Source organism: Ranitomeya imitator, chromosome 2 (genome assembly GCF_032444005.1).
Source record: "Ranitomeya imitator isolate aRanImi1 chromosome 2, aRanImi1.pri, whole genome shotgun sequence".
NCBI classification, from domain to species: domain Eukaryota; kingdom Metazoa; phylum Chordata; class Amphibia; order Anura; family Dendrobatidae; genus Ranitomeya; species Ranitomeya imitator.
The window spans coordinates 305340848-305363295 of record NC_091283.1 but is presented as its reverse complement, the minus strand read 5'-3'; the positions used below and the strand labels follow the sequence as shown (position 1 = coordinate 305363295).

Here is a 22448-nt window from a genome sequence, read left to right as displayed (position 1 = left end):
AAGGTGCCAGAACAGCAGAACCCCCCCATAAGTGACCCCATTTTATGAACTACACCTCTCAATGATTTCATCTAGGGGTGCAGTGATCATATTGACACCATGGGTGTGTAACAGAATATTATACCATTGGGCAGTGAGGACAAAACTACATTTTTACCACCAAAATTTTGTTTTAGCTAAAGACTTTACAGTTTTATTATTTTATTTTTATTATAGGAGATCGATGGCTTTGGTTTCCTTTGAATTGTGCATGGTTGATAGTAAGCTTTAATTAAGATTATTAAAGGAGTCTGTGTCATATTTTTAAAAAAATAAAGGATCTTATTCTGGCTCTGTCTTTACCATACAACTATAGGATTAGCAATGGATAGGTGTCTTTATAGACGCTTCTCCATTACTAAGCCATGGGCTTGATGTCACCGGTGACATCAACCCCACAAATATGAACCCCACTTGCCACCGCTACAGGGCAAGTGGGAAAATCCGGGCAAGGCGTCGGAATTTGCGCATCTAATAAATGTGCTTTTTCAGGGCATCTGCGAGCTGCTATTTTTAGGCTGGGGGTTCAATATCTATGGCCCCTTACCAGCCTGAGAATACCAGCCCCCAGCTGTGAGCTTTAGCAAGGCTGGTTGTCAAAAATGAGAGGGACCCCATGCCATATTTTTTTAAAATTATTATTTATTTAAATAATTTAAAAAATGGCGTGCGGACCCCTCTATTCTTGATATCCAACCTTGCTGAAGCTGACATCTGAGGGTGAGTTTTGTATGGCTGGTCAAAAATAGGGGGGAACTCACAGTTTTTGTTTTTTTTTGTTAATTTTAAATTACCGTATTTACAGTGCAGATGCTGCAGATGGATACTCCCATCCACCAGTCCTGCTGTCACTGTAATTAGCAGCATCAGGGGTAGGCTAATGGGAGTGATAGCTTCATCAGCCGCTGCCTGCTGTCTCTTTTATTACTGATTAAATGTAACTCTTATCATTCTACCCTGATCACCAGCAGAGCAGGGGAGAATGATGAGAGCCGTGTTCAGCACCTGCCACTGGGGAACAGCAGTTACTGTAACGCTTCTTCTTCTGGTGCCCATCCTTGTGGTACTGATGCGGCACATGCATGCCACACGTGTGCTGCAAGTATTACACACACGGACACTGACCTCTCCGGTACCTTGAAATATCAGGACGTGTGAAAGACCTTATAGCGGGTATTTATGTTTGGCTGCTGTCACACACTAAAAGATGGTTTTTATTGCAAAAAATTGTTTTTGCATCGCCATATTTTGAGAGCTATAATTTTTTCCATGGCCCACATAGTCATAGTTGAATTTTTTTTTTTTTTGGTACCGTTTTTGGGCACATGACATTTTTTTGATTGCTTTCTATTCCGATTTTTGGGAGGCCGAATAAACAAAAGCTAGCAATTCATGAATTTCTTTTTGGGGGGCGTTTATACTGTTCCATGTGTGGTAAAATTGATAAAGCACAGTTTTATTCTTTGGGTTAGTAGGATTACAGCAATACCCCATTTATCATTTTTTTAAATATTTTGGCGCTTTTGTGCAATAAAAGCTATTATAGAAAAATAAACTTCTTGCATCCCGTTATTTAGAGAGCTATAACTTTTTTTTTTCTTTTTTTGGTGTTGGAGCTGTATTGGGGGCTTGTTTTTTGCGGGACAAGATGACGTTTTCAGCGGTATCATGTTTATTTATATCCATCTTCTTGATCGCGTGTTATGGTGGGACAGTTTTAGGGTGTGTGCACACGTTGTGCAGATTTTTCCACGCAGATTCTGAAAAATCGCCCAGCGTTTTACCTGCGGATTTACCGCGATTTTTGTGCAGATTTCAACTGCGTTTTTACACCTGCGGATTCCTATTAACTTTGACTTTGGGAGAGCGGATATTGTTGGCTTGGTTTATGGAAGCCATGTCTCTTTTAAAGAGACTTGGAGTTACTAATAATGTGGAAACCTCTGTTTTTCCGTTGACAGATTATGGACTTGAGTCGGGGCTTGATTTTTTTAAAGGAGTAGAACTTTTTATTGGTATTTTTTTTCTCCTACATAACATTGGTGGCTTTTTATTCCATACTAGATGGTGGCCCAATTCTAACGCATTGGGTATTCTAGAATATGCATGTCCACGTAGTATATTGCCCATTCACGTAGTATATTGCCCAGCCACGTAGTATATTGCCCAGTCAGGTAGTATATTGCCCAGCCACATAGTATATTGCCCAGCCACGTAGTATATTGCCCAGCCACGTAGTATATTGCCCAGTTACGTAGTATATTGCCCAGTGACGTAGTATACAGCACAGAGCCACGTAGTATATTGCCCAGCCATGTATGTCACAGGTTAAAAATAAAAAATAAACATATACTCACCTTCCGAGGGCCCCTTGTAGTTCGGTCACATGACCATGACGTCATGGCAGGTTGTTCTCGCTCAGGCGCACAGACACTGTGATGACGTCGCAGTCACATGACCGTGATGTCATGGCAGGTCGTTCTCGCTCAGGCGCGCAGACACTGTGATGACGTCGCAGTCACATGACCGTGACGTCACAGCAGGCCGTTCTCGCTCAGGCACCGCAGGCCCTGTGATGACGTCGCAGTCACATGACCGTGACGTCATGGCAGGTCCTTCTCGCGCAGGGCCTGTGATGACGTCGCGGTCACATGACCGTGACGTCATGGCAGGTCCTTCTCCCATACCATCCTTGACACCGGAACCTGCCGGAGGTCACCGGAGCGTTGCGAAGGGTGAGTATATAATGATTTGTTATTTTTTTTATTATTTTTAACATTAGATGTTTTTACTATTGACGCTGCATAGGCAGCATCAATAGTAAAAACTTGGTCACACAGGGTTAATAGCAGCGGTAACGGAGTGAGTTACCTGCAGCATAACACGTTCTGTTACCGCTGGCATTAACCCTGTGTGAGCGGTGACTGCGGGGAGTATGGAGTGGGCGCCGACTGCAGGGAAGTAGGGAGGGACTAATCAGACGATGGCCGTCGCTGATTGGGCGCGGCAGCCATGACAGGTAGCTGGCGAGACCAATCAGTGACTTGGATTCCATGACAGACAGAGGCCGCGACCAATGAATATCCGTGACCAATGAATATCCGTGACAAACAGTTGGACACCACGTTCTACTGGTTAATGCTATAAAGTTTTGTATTCTACAGTGAACTGTCATTTTCTTTGTGAATGATTCAATATTTTTACATAACTTCCCATTTTTATTGACAGTTAACCCCTTTACCCCCAAGGGTGGTTTGCACGTCAATGACCAGGCCAATTTTTACAATTCTGACCACTGTCCATTTATGAGGTTAAAACTCTGGAACGCTTCAACGGATCCTGGTGATTCTGACGTTGTTTTCTCGTGACATATTGAACTTCATGATGGTGGTAAAATTTCTTTGATATTACTTGCATTTATTTGTGAAAAAAACAAATTTGGTGAAAAAGTTTGAAAATTTTGCAATTTTCCAACTTTGAATTTTTTTTGCCCTTAAATCACAGAGTTGTCACACAAAATACTTAAGTAACATTTCCCACATGTCTACTTTACATCAGCACAATTGTGGAACCAAATTTTTCTTTTTAGGGAGTTATCACAGTTAAAAGTTGACCAGCAATTTCTCATTTTTACAACACCATTTTTTTAGGGACCACATCACATTTGAAGTCACTTTGAGGGATCTATATGATAGAAAATACCCAAGTGTGACCCCCATTCTAAAAACTTCACCCCTCAAGGTGCTTAAAACCACATTCAAGAAGTTTATTAACCCTTCAGGTGTTTTACAGGAATTTTTGGAATGTTTTCACAAAAAATTTACTTAGCTCCAATTTGTTTTATTTTACCAAGGGTAACAGGAGAAATTAGACCACAAAAGTTGTTGTACAATTTATTCTGAGTAGGCTGATACCCCATGTGTTGGGGTAAACCACTGTTTGGGCGCATGGCAGAGCTCGGAAAGGAAGGAGCGCCATTTGACTTTTCAATGCAAAATTGACTGAAATTGAGATGGGACGCCACGTTGCATTTGAAGAGCCCCTGATGTGCCTAAACATTGAAAATCCCCACAATTGACACCATTTTGGAAAGTAGACCCCCTAAGGAACTTATCTAGATGTGTGATGAACACTTTGAACCCCCAAGTGTTTCACTACAGTTTATAACGCAGAGCCGTGAAGATAAACACTTTTTTTTCCACAAAAGAAAATATTTAACCCCTTTACCCCCAAGGGTGGTTTGCACGTTAATGACCGGGCCAATTTTTACAATTCTGACCACTGTCCCTTTATGAGGTTATATCTCTGGAACGCTTCAACATATCCCAGTGATTCTGACATTGTTTTCTCGTGACATATTGTACTTCATGATAGTGGTAAAAATTCTTTGATAGTACCTGCGTTTATTTGTGAAAAGAAACGGAAATTTGGCGAAAATTATGAAAATTTTGCAATTTTCCAACTTTGAGTTTTTATGCAATTAAATCACAGAGATATGTCACACAAAATACTTAATAAGTAATATTTCCCACATATCTACTTTATATCAGCAAAATTTTGGTTAGGGAGTTATAAGAGTTAAAAGTTGACCATCAATTTCTCATTTTTACACCATTTTTTTTAGGGACCACATCTCATTTGAAGTCATTTTGAGGGGTCTATATGATAGAAAATACCCAAGTGTGACACCATTCTATAAACTGCACCCCTCATGGTGCTCAAAACCATATTCAAGAAGTTTATTAACCCTTCTGGGGCTTCACAGGAATTTTTGGAATGTTTAAATAAAAATGAACATTTAACTTTTTTTCACAAAAATTTACTTCAGCTCCAATTTGTTTTATTTTACCAAGGGTAACAGGAGAAAATGGACCCCAAAAGTTGTTGTACAATTTGTGGGGGTAAACTACTGTTTGGGCGCATGACAGAGCTCGGAAGCGAAGGAGCGCCGTTTGACTTTTCAATGCAAAATTGACAGGAATTGAGATGGGACGCCATGTTGCGTTTGGAGAGCCACTGATGTGCCTAAACATTGAAACCCTCCACAAGTGACACCATTTTGGAAAGTAGACCCCCTAAGGAACTTATTTAGAGGTGTGGTGAGAACTTTGACCCACCAAGTGCTTCACAGAAGTTTATAATGCAGAACCGTAAAAATAAAAAATCATATATTTTCACAAAAATTATCTTTTTGCCCCCAATGTTTTATTTTACCAAGGGTAAGAGAAGAAATTGGACAACAAACGTTGTTGTACAATTTGTCCTGAGTACGTTGATACCCCATATGTGGGGGTAAACCACTGTTTGGGCGCATGGGAGAGCTCAAAAGGGAAGGAGCGCCGTTTGACTTTTCAATGCAAAATTGACAGGAATTGAGATGGGACGCCATGTTGCGTTTAGTGAGCCACTGATGTGCCTAAACATTGAAACCCCCCACAAGTGACACTATTTTGGAAAGTAGACCCCCTAAGGAACTTATCTAGATGTGTTTTGAGCGCTTTGACCCACCAAGGGCTTCACAGAAGTTTATAATGCAGAGCCGTAAAAATGAAAACAAAAATTTCTTCCCACAAAAATTATATTTTAGCCCCCAGTTTTGTATTTTCCCAAGGGTAACAGGAGAAATTGGACCCCAAAATTTGTTGTCCAATTTGTCCTGAGTACGCTGATACCCCATATGTGGGGGGAACCACCGTTTGGGTGCATGGGAGGACTCGGAAGGGAAGGAGGGCCATTTGGAATGCAGACTTAGCTGGAATAGTCTGCAGGCGTCACATTGCGTTTGCAGAGCCCCTAATGTACCTAAACAGTAGAAACCCCCCACAAGTGACCCCATATTGGAAACTAGACCCCCCAGGGAACGCATCTAGATGTGTGGTGATAACTTTGAACCCCCAAGTGTTTCACTACAGTTTATAATGCAGAGTCGTGAAAATAAAAAATCTTTTTTTCCCCACAAAAATTTTTTTTTAGCCCCCAGTTTTGTATTTTCCCAAAGGTAACAGGAGAAATTGGACCCCAAAAGTTGTTGTCCTATTTGTCCTGAGTACGCTGATACCCCATATGTTGGGGTAAACCCCTGTTTGGGCACACGGGAGAGCTCGGAAGGGAAGGAGCACTGTTTTACTTTTTCAACGCAGAATTGGCTGGAATTGAGATCGGACGCCATGTCGTGTTTGGAGAGCCCCTGATGTGCCTAAACAGTGGAAATCCCCCAATTATAACTGAAACCCTAATCTAAACACACCCCTAACCCTAATTCCAACAGTAACCCTAACCACACCTCTAACCCTGACACACCCCTAACCCTAATCACAACCCTATTCACAAATGTAGATGTAATCTAAACCCTAACTTTAGCCCCAACCCTAAAGGCCCCTTCACATTAAGCGACGCTGCAGCGATACCGACAACGATCCGGATCGCTGCAGCGTCGCTGTTTGGTCGCTGGAGAGCTGTCACACAGACAGCTCTCCAGCGACCAAATATCCCGAGGTCCCCGGTAACCAGGGTAAACATCGGGTAACTAAGCGCAGGGCCGCGCTTAGTAACCCGATGTTTACCCTGGTTACCATGCTAAAAGTAAAAAAAAAAAAACACTAGATACTTACCTACCGCTGTCTGTCCTCCAGCGCTGCGCTCTGCTTCTCTGCTATCCTCCTGTACTGGCTGTGAGCCGGAAAGCAGAGCGGTGACGTCACCGCTCTGCTTTCCGGCTCACAGCCAGTACAGGAGGAGTGCAGAGCACAGCGCTGGAGGACAGACGGCTGTAGGTAAGTATCTAGTGTTTGTTTTTTTTTACTTTTAGCATGGTATCCAGGGTAAACATCGGGTTACTAAGCGCGGCCCTGCGCTTAGTTACCCGATGTTTACCCTGGTTACCAGTGAAGACATCGCTGGATCGGTGTCACACACGCCGATCCAGCGATGTCAGCAGGAGTCCAGCGACGAAATAAAGTTCTGGACTTTATTCAGCGACCAACGATCTCCCAGCAGGGGCCTGATCGTTGGTCGCTGTCACGCATAACGATTTCATTAACGATATCGTTGCTACGTCACAAATAGCAACGATATCGTTAACAATATCGTTATGTGTGAAGGTACCTTAACTGTAGCCCCAACCCTAGCCCTAACCCTAGCACTAACCCTAGCCCTAACCCTAACCCTAGCCCTAATGGGAAAATGGAAATAAATACATTTTTTTAATTTTTCTCTAACTAAGGGGGTGATGAAGGGGGGTTTGATTTACTTTTATAGCGAGTTTTTTAGCGGATTTTTATGATTGGCACACTGAAAGACGCTTTTTATTGCAAAAAATATTTTTTGCGTTACCACATTTTGAGAGCTATAAATTTTCCATATTTTGGTCCACAGAGTCATGTGAGGTCTTGTTTTTTGCGGGACGACTTGACGTTTTTATTGGTAACATTTTCGGACATGTGACATTTTTTGATAGCTTTTTATTCCGATTTTTGTGAGGAAGAATGACCAAAAACCAGCTATTCATGAATTTCTTTTGGGGGAGGCGTTTATACCGTTCCGCGTTTGGTAAAATTGATAAAGCAGTTTTATTCTGCGGGTCAGTACGATTACAGCGTCACCTCATTTATATCATTTTTTTATGTTTTGGCGCTTTTATACAATAAAAACTATTTTACAGAAAAAATAATTTTTGCATCGTTTTATTCTCAGGACTATAACTTTTTTATTTTTTTGCTGATGATGCTGTATCGTGGCTCGTTTTTTGCGGGACAAGATGCCGTTTTCAGCGGTACCATGGTTATTTATATCTGTTTTTTTTATGTTATTCCACTTTTTGTTCGGCGTTATGATAATAAAGCATTGTATTTTGCCTCGTTTTTTTTTTTTTTTTCTTACGGTGTTTACTGAAGGGGTTAACTAGTGGGCCAGTTTTATGGGTCGGGTCGTTACGGACGCGGCGATACTAAATATGTGTACTTTTATTGTTTTTTTTATTTAGATGAAGAAATGTATTTATGGGAATAATATATATATATATTTTTTCATTATTTAGGAATATTTTTTTTTATTTTATTTTTTACACATTTGGAAAACATTTTTTTTACTTTTTTATTTTGTCCCAGGGGGGGACATCACAGATCGATGATCTGACAGTTTGCACAGCACTCTGTCAGATCACCGATCTGATAGCAGTGCAGGCTGCTTCACAGTGCCTGCTCTGAGCAGGCTCTGTGAAGCCACCTCCCTCCCTGCAGGACCCGGATCCGCGGCCTTCTTGGATGCGGGGCTGGAACAGGCAGGGAGGGAGGTAAGACCCTCGCAGCAACGCGATCACATCGCCCGTGAGCGCTGCCGATCGCATATGACGTACTATCCCGTCGGTGGTCATAGGGGCCCACCCCACCTCGACGGGATAGTACGTCTAATGTCAGCAAGGCCCACAGTTTTGTATTTTCCCAAGGGTAACAGGAGAAATTGAACCCCAAAAGTTGTTGTCCAATTTGTCCTGAGTATGCTGATACCCCATATGTGGGGGGGAACCACCGTTTGGGTGCATGGCAGAGCTCGGAAGGGAAGGAGCGCTGTTATGAATAGGTAATTCAGAACCACAATGGACCTTGAAGTTCAGAGCACACAAGTGACCTGACAATAACCCAAAAACATAGGACGAGCTCTGAGACGTGGAAACTCTGCTGACCGCAATCCCTAATCCTATCACACCACACTAGAGGTAGCCGTGGATTGCGCCTAACGCTCCCTATGCAACTCGGCACAGCCTGAGAAACTAGCTAGACCTGAAGATAGAAAAATAAGCCTACCTTGCCTCAGAGAAATTCCCCAAAGGAAAAGGCAGCCCCCCACATATAATGACTGTGAGTAAGATGAAAATACAAACACAGAGATGAAATAGATTTAGCAAAGTGAGGCCCGACTTACTGAATAGACCGAGGATATTGGAACAGACTGGCCACAGGAACGATCCAGGAGGAAGCAAGACCAATACTAGAACATTGACTGGAGGCCAGGATCAAAGCACTAGGTGGAGTTAAATAGAGCAGCACCTAACGACTTAACCTCATCACCTGAGGAAGGAAACTCAGAAGCCGCAGTACCACTCGTGACCACAGGAGGGAGCTTGATCACAGAATTCACAACAGTACCCCTTCCTTGAGGAGGGGTCACCGAACCCTCACCAGAGCCCCCAGGCCGACCAGGATGAGCCATATGAAAGGCACGAACAAGATCGGCAGCATGGACATCAGAGGCAAAGACCCAGGAATTATCTTCCTGACCATAACCCTTCCACTTAACCAGATACTGGAGTTTCCGTCTCGAAACACGAGAATCCAAAATCTTCTCCACTATATACTCCTACTCCGCTGCAACCTGTCCACCACAGTATCCACACCAGGACAGTCCGAAGACTCAACCTGCCCTGAAGAGAAACGAGGATGGAACCCAGAATTGCAGAAAAACGGTGAAACCAAGGTAGCCGAGCTGGCCCGATTATTAAGAGCGAACTCAGCCAACGGCAAAAAGGACACCCAATCATCCTGATCAGCAGAAACAAAACATCTCAGATATGTTTCCAAGGTCTGATTGGTTCGTTCAGTCTGGCCATTTGTCTGAGGATGGAAAGCCGAGGAAAAAGACAAATCAATGCCCATCCTAGCACAAAAGGCTCGCCAAAACCTCAAAACAAACTGGGAACCTCTGTCAGAAACGATGTTCTCTGGAATGCCATGTAAACGAACCACATGCTGGAAGAACAATGGCACCAAATCAGAGGAGGAAGGTAATTTAGACAAGGGTACCAAATGGATCATCTTAGAGAAGCGATCACAAACTACCCAAATGACCGACATTTTTTGAGAGACGGGGAGATCCGAAATAAAATCCATAGAGATATGTGTCCAAGGCCTCTTCGGGATCGGCAAGGGCAAAAGCAACCCACTGGCACGAGAACAGCAGGGCTTAGCCCGAGCACAAATCCCACAGGACTGCACAAAAGAACGCACATCCCGCGACAGAGACGGCCACCAAAAGGATCTAGCCACCAAATCTCTGGTACCAAAGATTCCAGGATGACCAGCCAACACCGAACAATGAACCTCAGAGATAACTATTCGTCCACCTATCAGGGACAAACAGTTTCTACGCTGGGCAACGATCAGGTTTATTAGCCTGAAATTTTTGCAGCACCCGCCGCAAATCAGGGGAGATGGCAGACACAATTACTCCCTCTTTGAGAATACCCGCCGGCTCAGGCAAACCCGGAGAGTCGGGCACAAAACTCCTAGACAGGGCATCCGCCTTCACATTTTTAGAGCCCGGAAGGTACGAAACCACAAAGTCAAAACGGGAGAAAAACAGCGACCAACGAGCCTGTCTAGGATTCAACCATTTGGCAGACTCGAGATAAGTCAAGTTCTTGTGATCAGTCAAGACCACCACGCGATGCTTAGCTCCTTCAAGCCAATGACGCCACTCCTCGAATGCCCACTTCATGGCCAGCAACTCTCGATTGCCAACATCATAATTTCGCTCAGCAGGCGAAAACTTCCTGGAAAAGAAGGCGCATGGTTTCATCACCGAGCAATCAGCACCTCTTTGCGACAAAACAGCCCCCGCTCCAATTTCAGAAGCATCAACCTCAACCTGGAACGGAAGCGAAACATCTGGTTGACACAACACAGGGGCAGAAGAAAAACAACGCTTTAACTCTTGAAAAGCTTCCACAGCAGCAGAAGACCAATTGACCACATCAGCACCCTTCTTGGTCAAATCGGTCAATGGTTTAGCAATACTAGAAAAATTACAGATGAAGCGACGATAAAAATTAGCAAAGCCAAGGAACTTTTGCAGACTCTTCAGAGATGTCGGCTGAGTCCAATCATAAATGGCCTGGACCTTAACAGGTTCCATCTCGATGGTAGAAGGGGAAAAATGAACCCCAAAAATGAAACCTTCTGAACACCAAAGAGACACTTTGATCCCTTCACAAACAAAGAATTAGCACGCAGGACCTGGAACACTATTCTGACCTGCTTCACATGAGACTCCCAATCATCCGAGAAGACCAAAATATCATCCAAGTATACAATCAGGAATTTATCCAGGTACTCTCGGAAGATGTCATGCATAAAGGACTGAAATACTGATGGAGCAGTGGCAAGTCCGAATGGCTTAACTAGGTACTCAAAATGGCCCTCGGGCGTATTAAATGCAGTTTTCCATTCATCGCCCCGTTTAATACGCACAAGATTATATGCACCACGAAGATCTATCTTGGTGAACCAACTAGCCCCCTTAATCCGAGCAAACAAATCAGATAGCAGCGGCAAGGGGTACTGAAATTTGACCGTGATTTTATTTAGAAGGCGGTAATCAATACAAGGTCTCAGCGAACCATCCTTCTTGGCCACAAAAAAGAACCCTGCTCCCAATGGCGATGACGACGGCCGAATATGACCCTTCTCCAAGGATTCTTTTACGTAACTCCGCATAGTGGCATGCTCAGGTACAGATAAATTAAACAGTCGACCCTTAGGAAACTTACTACCAGGAATCAACTCGATAGCACAATCACAATCCCTATGCGGAGGTAGGGCATTGGACTTGGGCTCATCGAATACATCCCGGTAAGCAGACAAGAACTCTGGGACCTCAGAAGGGGTGGATGATGAGATGTTCCATTTCTGTCTATCACCATGTACCCCCTGACAACCCCAGCTGGACACAGACATTGATTTCCAATCTAATACTGGGTTATGGACTTGTAGCCATGGCAACCCCAACATGACCACATCATGCAGATTTTGCAACACCAGAAAGCGAATATCCTCCTGGTGCGCAGGAGCCATGCACATGGTCAACTGGGTCCAATACTGAGGCTTATTCTTGGCCAAAGGTGTAGCATCAATTCCTCTCAATGGAATAAGACACTGCAAGGGCTCCAAGACAAACCCACAGCGCCTAGCAAACTCCAAGTCCATCAAATTCAGGGCAGCGCCTGAATCCACAAATGCCATGACAGAATAGGAAGACAAAGAGCAGATCAAAGTAACGGACAAAAGAAATTTCGACTGTACTGTACCAATGGTGGCAGACTTAGCGAACCGCTTAGTGCGCTTAGGACAATCGGAGAAAGCATGAGTGGAATCACCACAGTAGAAACACAGCCCATTCTGACGTCTGTGTTCTTGCCTTTCAGCTCTGGTCAAAGTCCTATCGCACTGCATAGGCTCAGGTTTATGCTCAGATAATACCGCCAAATGGTGCACAGATTTACTCTCACGCAAGCGTCGACCGATCTGAATGGCCAAAGACATAGACTCATTCAGACCAGCAGGCATAGGAAATCCCACCATGACATCCTTAAGGGCTTCAGAGAGACCCTTTCTGAAGATTGCTGCCAAAGCACATTCATTCCATTGAGTGCGCACAGACCACTTTCTAAACTTCTGACAATAAATCTCTATCTCATCCTGACCCTGACACAGAGCCAGCAAATTTTTCTCTGCCTGATCCACTGAATTAGGTTCATCGTACAGTAATCCGAGCGCCAGAAAAAACGCATCAATATTACATAATGCAGGATCTCCTAGCGCAAGGGAAAATGCCCAGTCTTGAGGGTCGCCACGTAATAAAGAAATAATGATCTTAACTTGTTGAACTGGGTCACCAGAGGAGCGAGGTTTCAACGCCAGAAACAGTTTGCAATTATTTTTGAAACTCAGAAATTTAGCTCTATCTCCAGAAAACAAATCAGGAATAGGAATTCTTGGTTCTAACATAGAATTCTGAGCCATAAAGTCTTGAATATTTTGTACTCTTGCAGTGAGAAGATCCACACATGAAGACAGACCTTTAATGTCCATCACCACACCTGTGTCCTGAACCACCCAAATGTCTAGGGGAAAAAAAAGGCAAAACACAGTGCAAAGAAAAAAAAATGGTCTCAGAACTTCTTTTTTCCCTCTATTGAGAAGCATAGTACTTTGGGGCCTCCAGTACTGTTATGAATAGGTAATTCAGAACCACAATGGACCTTGAAGTTCAGAGCACACAAGTGACCTGACAATAACCCAAAAACATAGGACGAGCTCTGAGACGTGGAAACTCTGCTGACCGCAATCCCTAATCCTATCACACCACACTAGAGGTAGCCGTGGATTGCGCCTAACGCTCCCTATGCAACTCGGCACAGCCTGAGAAACTAGCTAGACCTGAAGATAGAAAAATAAGCCTACCTTGCCTCAGAGAAATTCCCCAAAGGAAAAGGCAGCCCCCCACATATAATGACTGTGAGTAAGATGAAAATACAAACACAGAGATGAAATAGATTTAGCAAAGTGAGGCCCGACTTACTGAATAGACCGAGGATAGGAAAGATAGCTTTGCGGTCAACACAAAAACCTACAAACAACCACGCAGAGGGGCAAAAAGACCCTCCGCACCGACTAACGGTACGGAGGTGCTCCCTCTGCGTCTCAGAGCTTCCAGCAAGCAAGGAAAACCAATATAGCAAGCTGGACAGAAAATATAGCAACAAAAATAACACAAGCAGCACTTAGCTTATGCTGGGCAGACTGGCCACAGGAACGATCCAGGAGGAAGCAAGACCAATACTAGAACATTGACTGGAGGCCAGGATCAAAGCACTAGGTGGAGTTAAATAGAGCAGCACCTAACGACTTAACCTCATCACCTGAGGAAGGAAACTCAGAAGCCGCAGTACCACTCGTGACCACAGGAGGGAGCTTGATCACAGAATTCACAACAGAGCGCTGTTTGGAATGCAGACTTAGATGGAATGGTCTGCAGGCTTCACATTGCAGAGCCCCTGATGTACCTAAACAATAAAAAAAACCACAAGTGACCCCATATTGGAAACTAGACCCCCTAAGGAACCCCCAAGTGTTTCACTACACTTTATAACGCAGAGCCGTGAAAATAAAAAATCATTTTTTTACCACAAAAATGAATTTTTAGCCCCCAAAATTTTTATTATTCCAAGGAAAACCAGAGAAATTGGACCTCAAAAATTGTCCAATTTGTCCTGAGTATGCTGATACCCCATATGTTGGGGTAAACCCCTGTTTTGGCGCACGAGAGAGCTCGGAAGGGAAAGAGCACTGTTTTACTTTTTCAGAATTGGCTGGAATTGAGATCGGACGCCATGTCGCATTTGGAGAGCCCCTGATGTGCTTAAACAGTGGAAAATACCCAATTCTAACTGAAACCCTAATCCAAACACACCCCTAACCCTAATCTCAAGCATAACCCTAACCACACCCCTAACCCGAACATGCCCCTAACCCTAATCCCAACCACACCCCAAACTCCAACACATCCCTAGCCCTAATCCCAAACATAACCCTAACCACACCCCTAACCCTGACACACTCCTAACCGTAATCACAACCCTAATCCCAACCGTAAATGTAATCCAAACCCTAACTTTAGCCCCAACCCTAACCCTAACTTTAGTTCCAACCCTAACTGTAGCCCTAACTTTAGCCCCAACCCTAATGGGAAAATGGAAATAAATACATTCTTAAATTTTATTTTATTTCCCTAACTAAGGGGGTGATGAAGGGGGTTTTGATTTACTTTTAGGCTGCCGTCACACTATCAGTTTTTGGTCAGTATTTTACATCAGTATTTGTAAGCCAAAACCAGGAGTGGGTGATAAGTGCAGAAGTGGTGCATATGTTTCTGTTATACTTTTCCTCTAATTGTTCCACTCCTGGTTTTGGCTTACAAATACTGATGTAAAATACTGACCAAATACTGATAGTGTGACGGCAGCCATAGATGTTTTTTACCGGATTTTTAGGATTGGCAGCTGTCACACACTAAAAGATGCTTTTTATTGCAAAAAATAGTTTTTGCATCTCCACATTTTGAGGTCTTGTTTTCTGCGGGACGAGTTGACGTTTTTATTGGTACCATTTTCGGGCATGTGACTTTTTTTGATCACTTTTTATTCCGATTTTTGTGAGGCAGAATGAACAAAAAACAGCAATTCGTGAATTTCTTTTGGGGTGCGTTTTTACCGTTCCACGTTTGATAAAATTGATAAAGTGGTTTTATTCTTCGGGTCAGTACGCTTAGAGCGATACCTCATTTATATCATTTTTTTTATGTTTTGGCACTTTTATACGATAAAATCTATTTTATATAAAAAATAATTATTTTTTGCATCGCTTTTATTCTGAGGATTATAACTTTATTTTTGTGGTGATGATGCTGTATGGTGGCTCGTTTTTTGCGGGACAAGATGACGTTTTTAGCGGTACCATGTTTATATCCGTCTTTTTGATTGCATGTTATTTCACTTTTTGTTCGGCGGTATGATAATAAAGCGTTGTTTTTTGCCTCGGATTTTTTTACGGTGTTCACTGAAGGGGTTAACTAGTGGTACAGTTTTATAGGTCGAGTCGTTACAGACGCAGCAATACTAAATATATGTACGTTTATTGTTTTTTTTTATTTAGATAAAGAAATGTATTTATTGGAACAAATATATATATATATATATATATATATATATTATTATTATTTTTTTTTTCTCATTATTTAGGAAATTTTTTTTTTTTTTACACATGTAAATATTTTTTGTTTTTAATTTTTACTTAGTCCCAGGCTGGGACATTGCTATATATTGTCAGATTGCTAATCTGACACTTTGCAAAGCACTGATCGCTGATCTGACAGGCAGTGCTCCAGGCTTGCCAACTCCCTGCAGGACCCGGAAGGAGCCCCGCAGCCAATTTGGATCTGGGGCCTGCAGGGAGGAGGAGGTAGGAGACCCTCGGAACAATGCGATCACATCGCGTTGTCCCGAGGGTCTCGGGGAAGCACGTAGGGAGCCCCCTGCCTGCGCGATGCTTCCCTATGCCGCTGGAACGCTGCGATCATGTTTGATTGTTGATTATGGGGGTTAATGTGCTGGGAGTGGTCCGTGACCACTCCTGGCACATAGTGCCGGATGTCAGCTCTAATAATTAGCTGGCGGCCGATCGCCTATAACGTACTATTCCGTCCATGGGAAGTAGGGCTCGGGTCACATGGACGGAATAGTACGTCTAATGGCAGAAAGGGGTTAAGTAGAAATGTTCAAAAATATGAAATTCAAGGATATTTTATTGAAAAATAATGATTGATTTTATTCTTAGCAGATGACTATATCAGGAGATCAGAGGGACAGCTGGCATCTTCAAATTTTAAATCGGATGATTTTGAGATCCCACAGGATACAACTAAAGTGAATGCCATTACTCCAGATATACCATCATCCCTTCACAGCAAAGATCTGTCATCTGATCCATTAAAACAGGTCCTGTCTTCTGATTCATTACCGACTACTAAGGAAAATCAAAGTCACAAAATAAGTATTAAAAAACGAACAGCTCCTAAAGGAAAGAAGGCGTTTTCACGTTCAGAATATGGAAATAGTTTTCCCTCTGAAAAGTCTTTTCTTAAACCTCAAAAAATTCACAGAGCAGAGAATAGATTTTCTTTTTCCAAGTGTGGGAAATGTTTCAACCAGAAATCAGATCTTTTTACACAAAAGAGAATTCACACAGGGGAGAAGACTTTTTCATGTTCAGAATGTGGGAAATGTTTTAACCGGAAATCAAATTTTGTTAGTCACCAGAGAACCCACACAGGGGAGAAGCCTTTTTGCTGTTCAGAATGTGGGAAATGTTTTAACCAGAAATCAAATTTTGTTAGTCACCAGAGAACCCACACAGGGGAGAAGCCTTTTTGCTGTTCAGAATGTGGGAAATGTTTTAACCGGAAATGGGCTCTTGTTTTACACCAAAGAACTCACACAGGGGAGAAGCCTTTTTCATGTTCAGAATGTGGGAAATGTTTTTACCAAAATTCAGATTTGGCTAGGCACCGGAGAATTCACATAGGGGAGAAGCCTTTTCCGTGTTCTTAATGTGGGAAATGTTTTAAATGGAAATTGTATTTTCTTAAAGGGGTTGTCATCATGTTTGACCTCGTTAAAATAAATAAATAAATAAAATCATATTCACCTTCCGTGCCGCTGCTGTTCCGGCTGTATGGGCACTCGCATTCCTGGTGCTCATATGAGGTTGTAACATCACATGAGCCCTGTGCCCGATCAGCCCCAGCTTCACTATCCACACTCTCAGACGTATTTAACATCAACAGGAAACCAGGGCTGCAAATTTTTTTACTTCCTTTTATTGTTCGATTTGTCCAAAGGTGAGAACAATGATGCCAGCGCTAATTGGATGCAGGGCTCACATTACATAACAACCATATACAAGTCCCCAAAACGCAAGTGCTGACATCGCTGGAACCACGCCAGCATGGGAGGTTTACATAAATGTTTATATTTTAACAGGACTAAACATAAGGAATGAGAAGTCAAAATCCCACACAGAGAAGACATTATCATACCTAGAGTGTGAAAAATGAATTACTGGAAAAATCGTATTTTGTTGACCATCAAAAATAATTCAGATGAGGAAAAAAAACTATATACAGTGGGTACAGAAAGTATTGAGACCCTTTTAAAATTTTCACTCTTTGTTTTATTGCAGCCATTTGGTAAAAAAAAAAAGGTTTTTTGTTATTAATGTACACTCTGCACCCCATTTTGACTTAAAATAACAAATGTAGTAATTTTTGCAAATTTTTAGCTAGTACAGCAATGAGTCTTCTTGGGAATGCTGCAACAAGTTTTTTCTCACCTGGATTTGGGCATCCGCTGCCATTCTTCCTTGCAGATCCTGTCCAGTTCCGTCAGGTTGGATGGTGAACGTTGGTGGTGGACAGCCATTTTCAGGTCTTTCCAGAGATGCTCAATTGGGTTTAGGTCAGGTCTCTGGCTGGGCCAGTCAAGAATGGTCACAGAGTTGTTCTGAAGCCACTCCTTTGTTATTTTAGCTTGTGCTTAGGGTCATTGTCTTGTTGGAAGGTGAACCTTCAGCAAAGTCTGAGGTCCAGAACACTCTGGAAGAGGTTTTCATCCAGGATATCTCTGTACTTGGTCGCATTCATGTTTTCTTCAATTGCAACCAGTCATCCTGTCCCTGCAGCTGAAAAACACCCCCATAGCACAATGCTGCCACCAGGTTTCACTTGTATTGGGCAGGTCATAAGCAGTGCCTGGTTTTCTCTACATATACCGCTTAGAATTATTACCAGAAAGTTCTATCTTGGTCTCATCAGACCAGAGAATCTTATTTCTCATAGTCTGGGAGTCCTTCATATTTTGTTTTTCGCAAACTCTATGCGGGCTTTCATATGTCTTGCACTGAGTAAGGGCTTCCATCGGGCCATTCTGCCATAAAGGCCCGACTGGTGGAGGGCTGCAGTGTTAGTTGACTTTGTGGAACTTTCTCCCTCTCCCTACTGGATCTCTGGAGCTCAGCCACAGTGATCTTGGGGTTCTTCTTTACCCCTCTCGCCAAGGCTCTTCTACCACAATTGCTCAGTTTAGCTGGGCGGCCCCGTCTAGGAAGACTTCTGGTGGTCCCAAACTTCTTCCATTTAAGGATTACGAAGGTCACTGTGCTCTTAGGAACCTTGAGTACTGCAGAAATTCTTTTTGTAACCTGGGCCAGATCAATTATGTCTCTGAGCTACTTGGTCAGTTCCTTTAACCTCATGATTCTTGTTTGGTCAGGCATGCACTGTGAGCTGTGAGGTGTTATATACTGTAGATAGGTGTGTGCCTTTCCAAATCAAGTCCTATCAGTTTAATTAAACACAGCTGGACCCCAATGAAGGAGTAGAACCATCTCAAGGAGAATCACAAGGAAATGGACAACATGTGACTTAAATATGAGTGTCTGAGCAAAGGGTCTGAATACTTATGACCGTTTTTCTATTTTAATTTTCAAAAATTTCAACATTTCTGTTTTTTTAAAGTCAAGGTGGGGTGCAGAGTGTACATTAATGAGAAAAAAATGAATTTACGAAATGGCTGCAATGAAACAGAGTGAAAAATTTTAAAAGGTCTGAATACTTTCCGTACCCACTGTATGTTATTGACAAATTGTACAAAAACATAACAAACAGTCGTATAGTTAAATGAGAAAGGGAAATTACTTTAGAACTTACTGTATTTCTTGGACTATAAGACACCTTTTTTTTAATCGGATCATTTTCATTAAGAAAATTACACAAACATTTTAACAGACATCAGTAGATCAAAAGATATTTTCAATATTAGATGGTATCATTATATGTTATTGTTATACATAAAATGCAATAAAGTTGTCATCTTCTTCCAAAGATTCAATTTTTTTTTATTCAAACAAACTAATACAACACTCCTCCCCTGATAACACTCCAGAGAAATCTGTATTCATATTATTCATTTTTTTTATTCATTTTTGTTATGATGTGTATACATTAGAATATGTGCCATTCAGTTATAATATTTAGTTTGCATGTGTACTGCCCCTACTTATATCATTTAACCTGTAATGATCCTACCACAAGTGTTCGTAAAGCCAGAAATTGCCATATGTTATCTCTCAGGAGTACTCCAGATGGCAGGCCTGGAACATTCAACCAGAATCCCCAGATGTTGTCAAGTTTCTTGATTGTTTTTCTATTTTTATATACCCCTTTTTCCAACTAAATAACATTGTTTAGCTCAGTTGTTAACTCATTAACAGCCAGAGGTTGCGCATTTGGCCAATGTTGTGCGATAAGTTTACGTGTTTGATACAATGTTCACGGAAAACCTACAGCCATCGTGGAATCAAAATTATTGAATCTCCCAAATATCTCAATATGCATGTTCTGGGGTCTGCTTGGATTTGCACACCAAATACTCCTTTTATTACAGATATTGTGTTTTCTCCAGTAGGCGTCCAATCCCCTGCACTCCCAAAACATGTGTAACAAATGTGCATCTCCAGTTCCACATCTTGGACAATCTGTATTTGGACATACCCCAATTCTAAAAAGAATGGTCTGTGTTCTATATACTGTATGAACAAGGTATATCTTCGAGAGACTAGTAAATAATTTTTTTGTATCTCCGGTGCCGCAGTGCTAAACTGAGTCAGATATGCATGCCTAAGTTGTAGGCATCGAAAAAAGAAACTGAGGCAATCCAAACTATTGTTGTAGTTTCTTAAAGCTTTTAAGTGTTCGATTTCCTACTAAATGATCTAAAGTCTGAATTCCTCTTTATGACCAACCTCTGAAGCCAACCAACTTGTCAGACTCCACCAGACACTGATTTTGCCATTATGGGGTAAAATTAGAGTATTCCCTAATCCCCAACAGTCTCTTCCCCTGTCCCACACATTGTACATCATTGCAAAGGTCGTTCTCTCTGTGTACTTAGTGCCCACCTCCAGCACGTATATGGGTGGCACACATTTTTTGTCTTGAAGGACGAGACTACCATTCTAAGGGGTGCACGCGTGTAGAATGCATGCATGCTTCCCTTCAGCAAAGTATCCCTGTATCGAATTATCTAGAAGACGCAGTTAATCAATGGCTGGGAATTAACATCCATCTTCTCTCTTTCCAAAGGTATATAGCACTGCTTACTGATTCTTTGCTATAATTCATCTGTTGCATTGTAATCAAAACTCACTGCTCTATATCCATCGTGAGGTCACTGTAGAAGTTATCTGGTGAAAGGTGTTATAGCATAGAGATTAGTGATGAGCGGGTGACCTCCGAGTATTTTTTAGTTCTCGGAGATTTAGTTTTCCTCACCTCAGCTGAATGATTTTTATCTCTTAGCCAGCTTGATTACATGTGGGGATTCCCTAGCAACCAGGCAACCCCCACATGTACTTATGCTGGCTAACAGATGTAAATCATTCAGCTGTGGCGATGAAAACTAAATCTCCGAGCACTAAAAAATACTTGGAGGACACCTGAGCGTGCTCGAGAAATCTCGAGTAACGAGTATATTCGCTCATCACTAATAGAGATGTAACCAGGCCTAGAGTCTTTCATGATCTATCCACCCCCTGATGTGTTGAGCAGCTCCTAATTTATCCTAAACCAGCTCGCACAATCCTTCTCACTTAACACTGTAGTGAGCCCTATAAAATTAGAAGCATTTTAAGGGGTGCACGCATGTGGGGGGCATGCAGGCATACCTTCAGCAAAGTATCCCTGTAGCAAAGTATCTAGAATACTTATGGTACCTTCACACACAACGATATTGTTAACGATATCGTTGCTATTTGTGACGTAGCAACGATATCGTTAATGAAATCGTTATGTGTGACAGCGACCAACGATCAGGCCCCTGCTGGGAGATCGTTGGTCGCTGAAGAAAGTCCAGAACTTTATTTCGTCGCTGGATCTCCCGCGGACATCGCTGGATCGGCGTGTGTGACACCGATCCAGCGATGTCTTCACTGGTAACCAGGGTAAACATCGGGTAACTAAGCGCAGGGCCGCGCTTAGTAACCCGATGTTTACCCTGGTTACCATGCTAAAAGTAAAAAAAAACAAACAGTACATACTTACCTACAGCCGTCCGTCCTCCAGCGCTGCGCTCTGCACTCCTCCTGTACTGTCTGTGAGCCGGAAAGCAGAGCGGTGACGTCACCGCTCTGCTTTCCGGCTCCCAGACAGTACAGGAGGAGAGCAGAGAAGCAGAGCGCAGCGCTGGAGGACGGACGGCTGTAGGTAAGTATGTACTGTTTGTTTTTTTTTACTTTTAGCATGGTAACCAGGGTAAACATCGGGTTACTAAGCGCGGCCCTGCGCTTAGTTACCCGATGTTTACCCTGGTTACCGGCATCGTTGGTCGCTGGAGAGCGGTCTGTGTGACAGCTCTCCAGCGACCAAACAGCGACGCTGCAGCGATCCGGATCGTTGTCGGTATCGCTGCAGCGTCGCTTAATGTGAAGGGGCCTTTAGTTAAAGGGAATCTGTCACCCCAAAATTCGCCTATAAGCTAAGGTCACTGCCATCAGGGGCATATCTACAGCATTCTGTAATGATGTAGATAAGCCCGCGATGTAACCTGAAAGATAAAAAAACAAGTTAGATTAGACTCTGACCTTTCCCGACACCTGTGCACTGCAGTACTTTGCTCTTCCCTCAACAGGGCAGAAAAAGTACGCCTGCGTAGGAGCCGTGTTAGGAAGCAAAGAAGAAGACGTCATCGTATGAAGATGGGAGGTGCTGGACCCGGACCGCGGCGCCCATCGGACCGGACCGCATCGGGACCGCCCCTGGGTGTGTATAATCTAACTTGTTTTTCAGGTTTCAACGGGGGCTTATCTACAGCATTACAGAATGCTGTAGATAAGCCCATGATGCCGGTGGCCTTAAGGTACCATCACACTAAGCGACGCTGCAGCGATACCGACAACGATGTCGATCGCTGCAGCGTCGCTGTTTGGTCACTGGAGAGCTGTCACACAGACAGCTCTCCAGCGACC

At 42.9% G+C, this 22448-nt stretch overlaps 1 protein-coding gene across 2 annotated transcripts in view; it reads left to right on the top strand.

Annotated features, from left to right (window-relative positions):
- The window catches only part of LOC138666970 (oocyte zinc finger protein XlCOF7.1-like), a 44295-nt gene extending 26150 nt beyond the window's left edge, over positions 1–18145 (top strand). The window contains exon 7 of one of the 2 annotated variants that reach the window (XM_069755183.1): positions 16209–18145. In XM_069755183.1, the coding sequence (XP_069611284.1) occupies positions 16209–16978 (770 nt within the window). In that variant the 3' untranslated portion in view covers positions 16979–18145. Of the gene's footprint in view, positions 1–16205 lie in introns of both variants that reach the window. The other variant, XM_069755182.1, reaches the window with a different exon arrangement.
- Positions 18146–22448: the final 4303 nt, after the last annotated feature.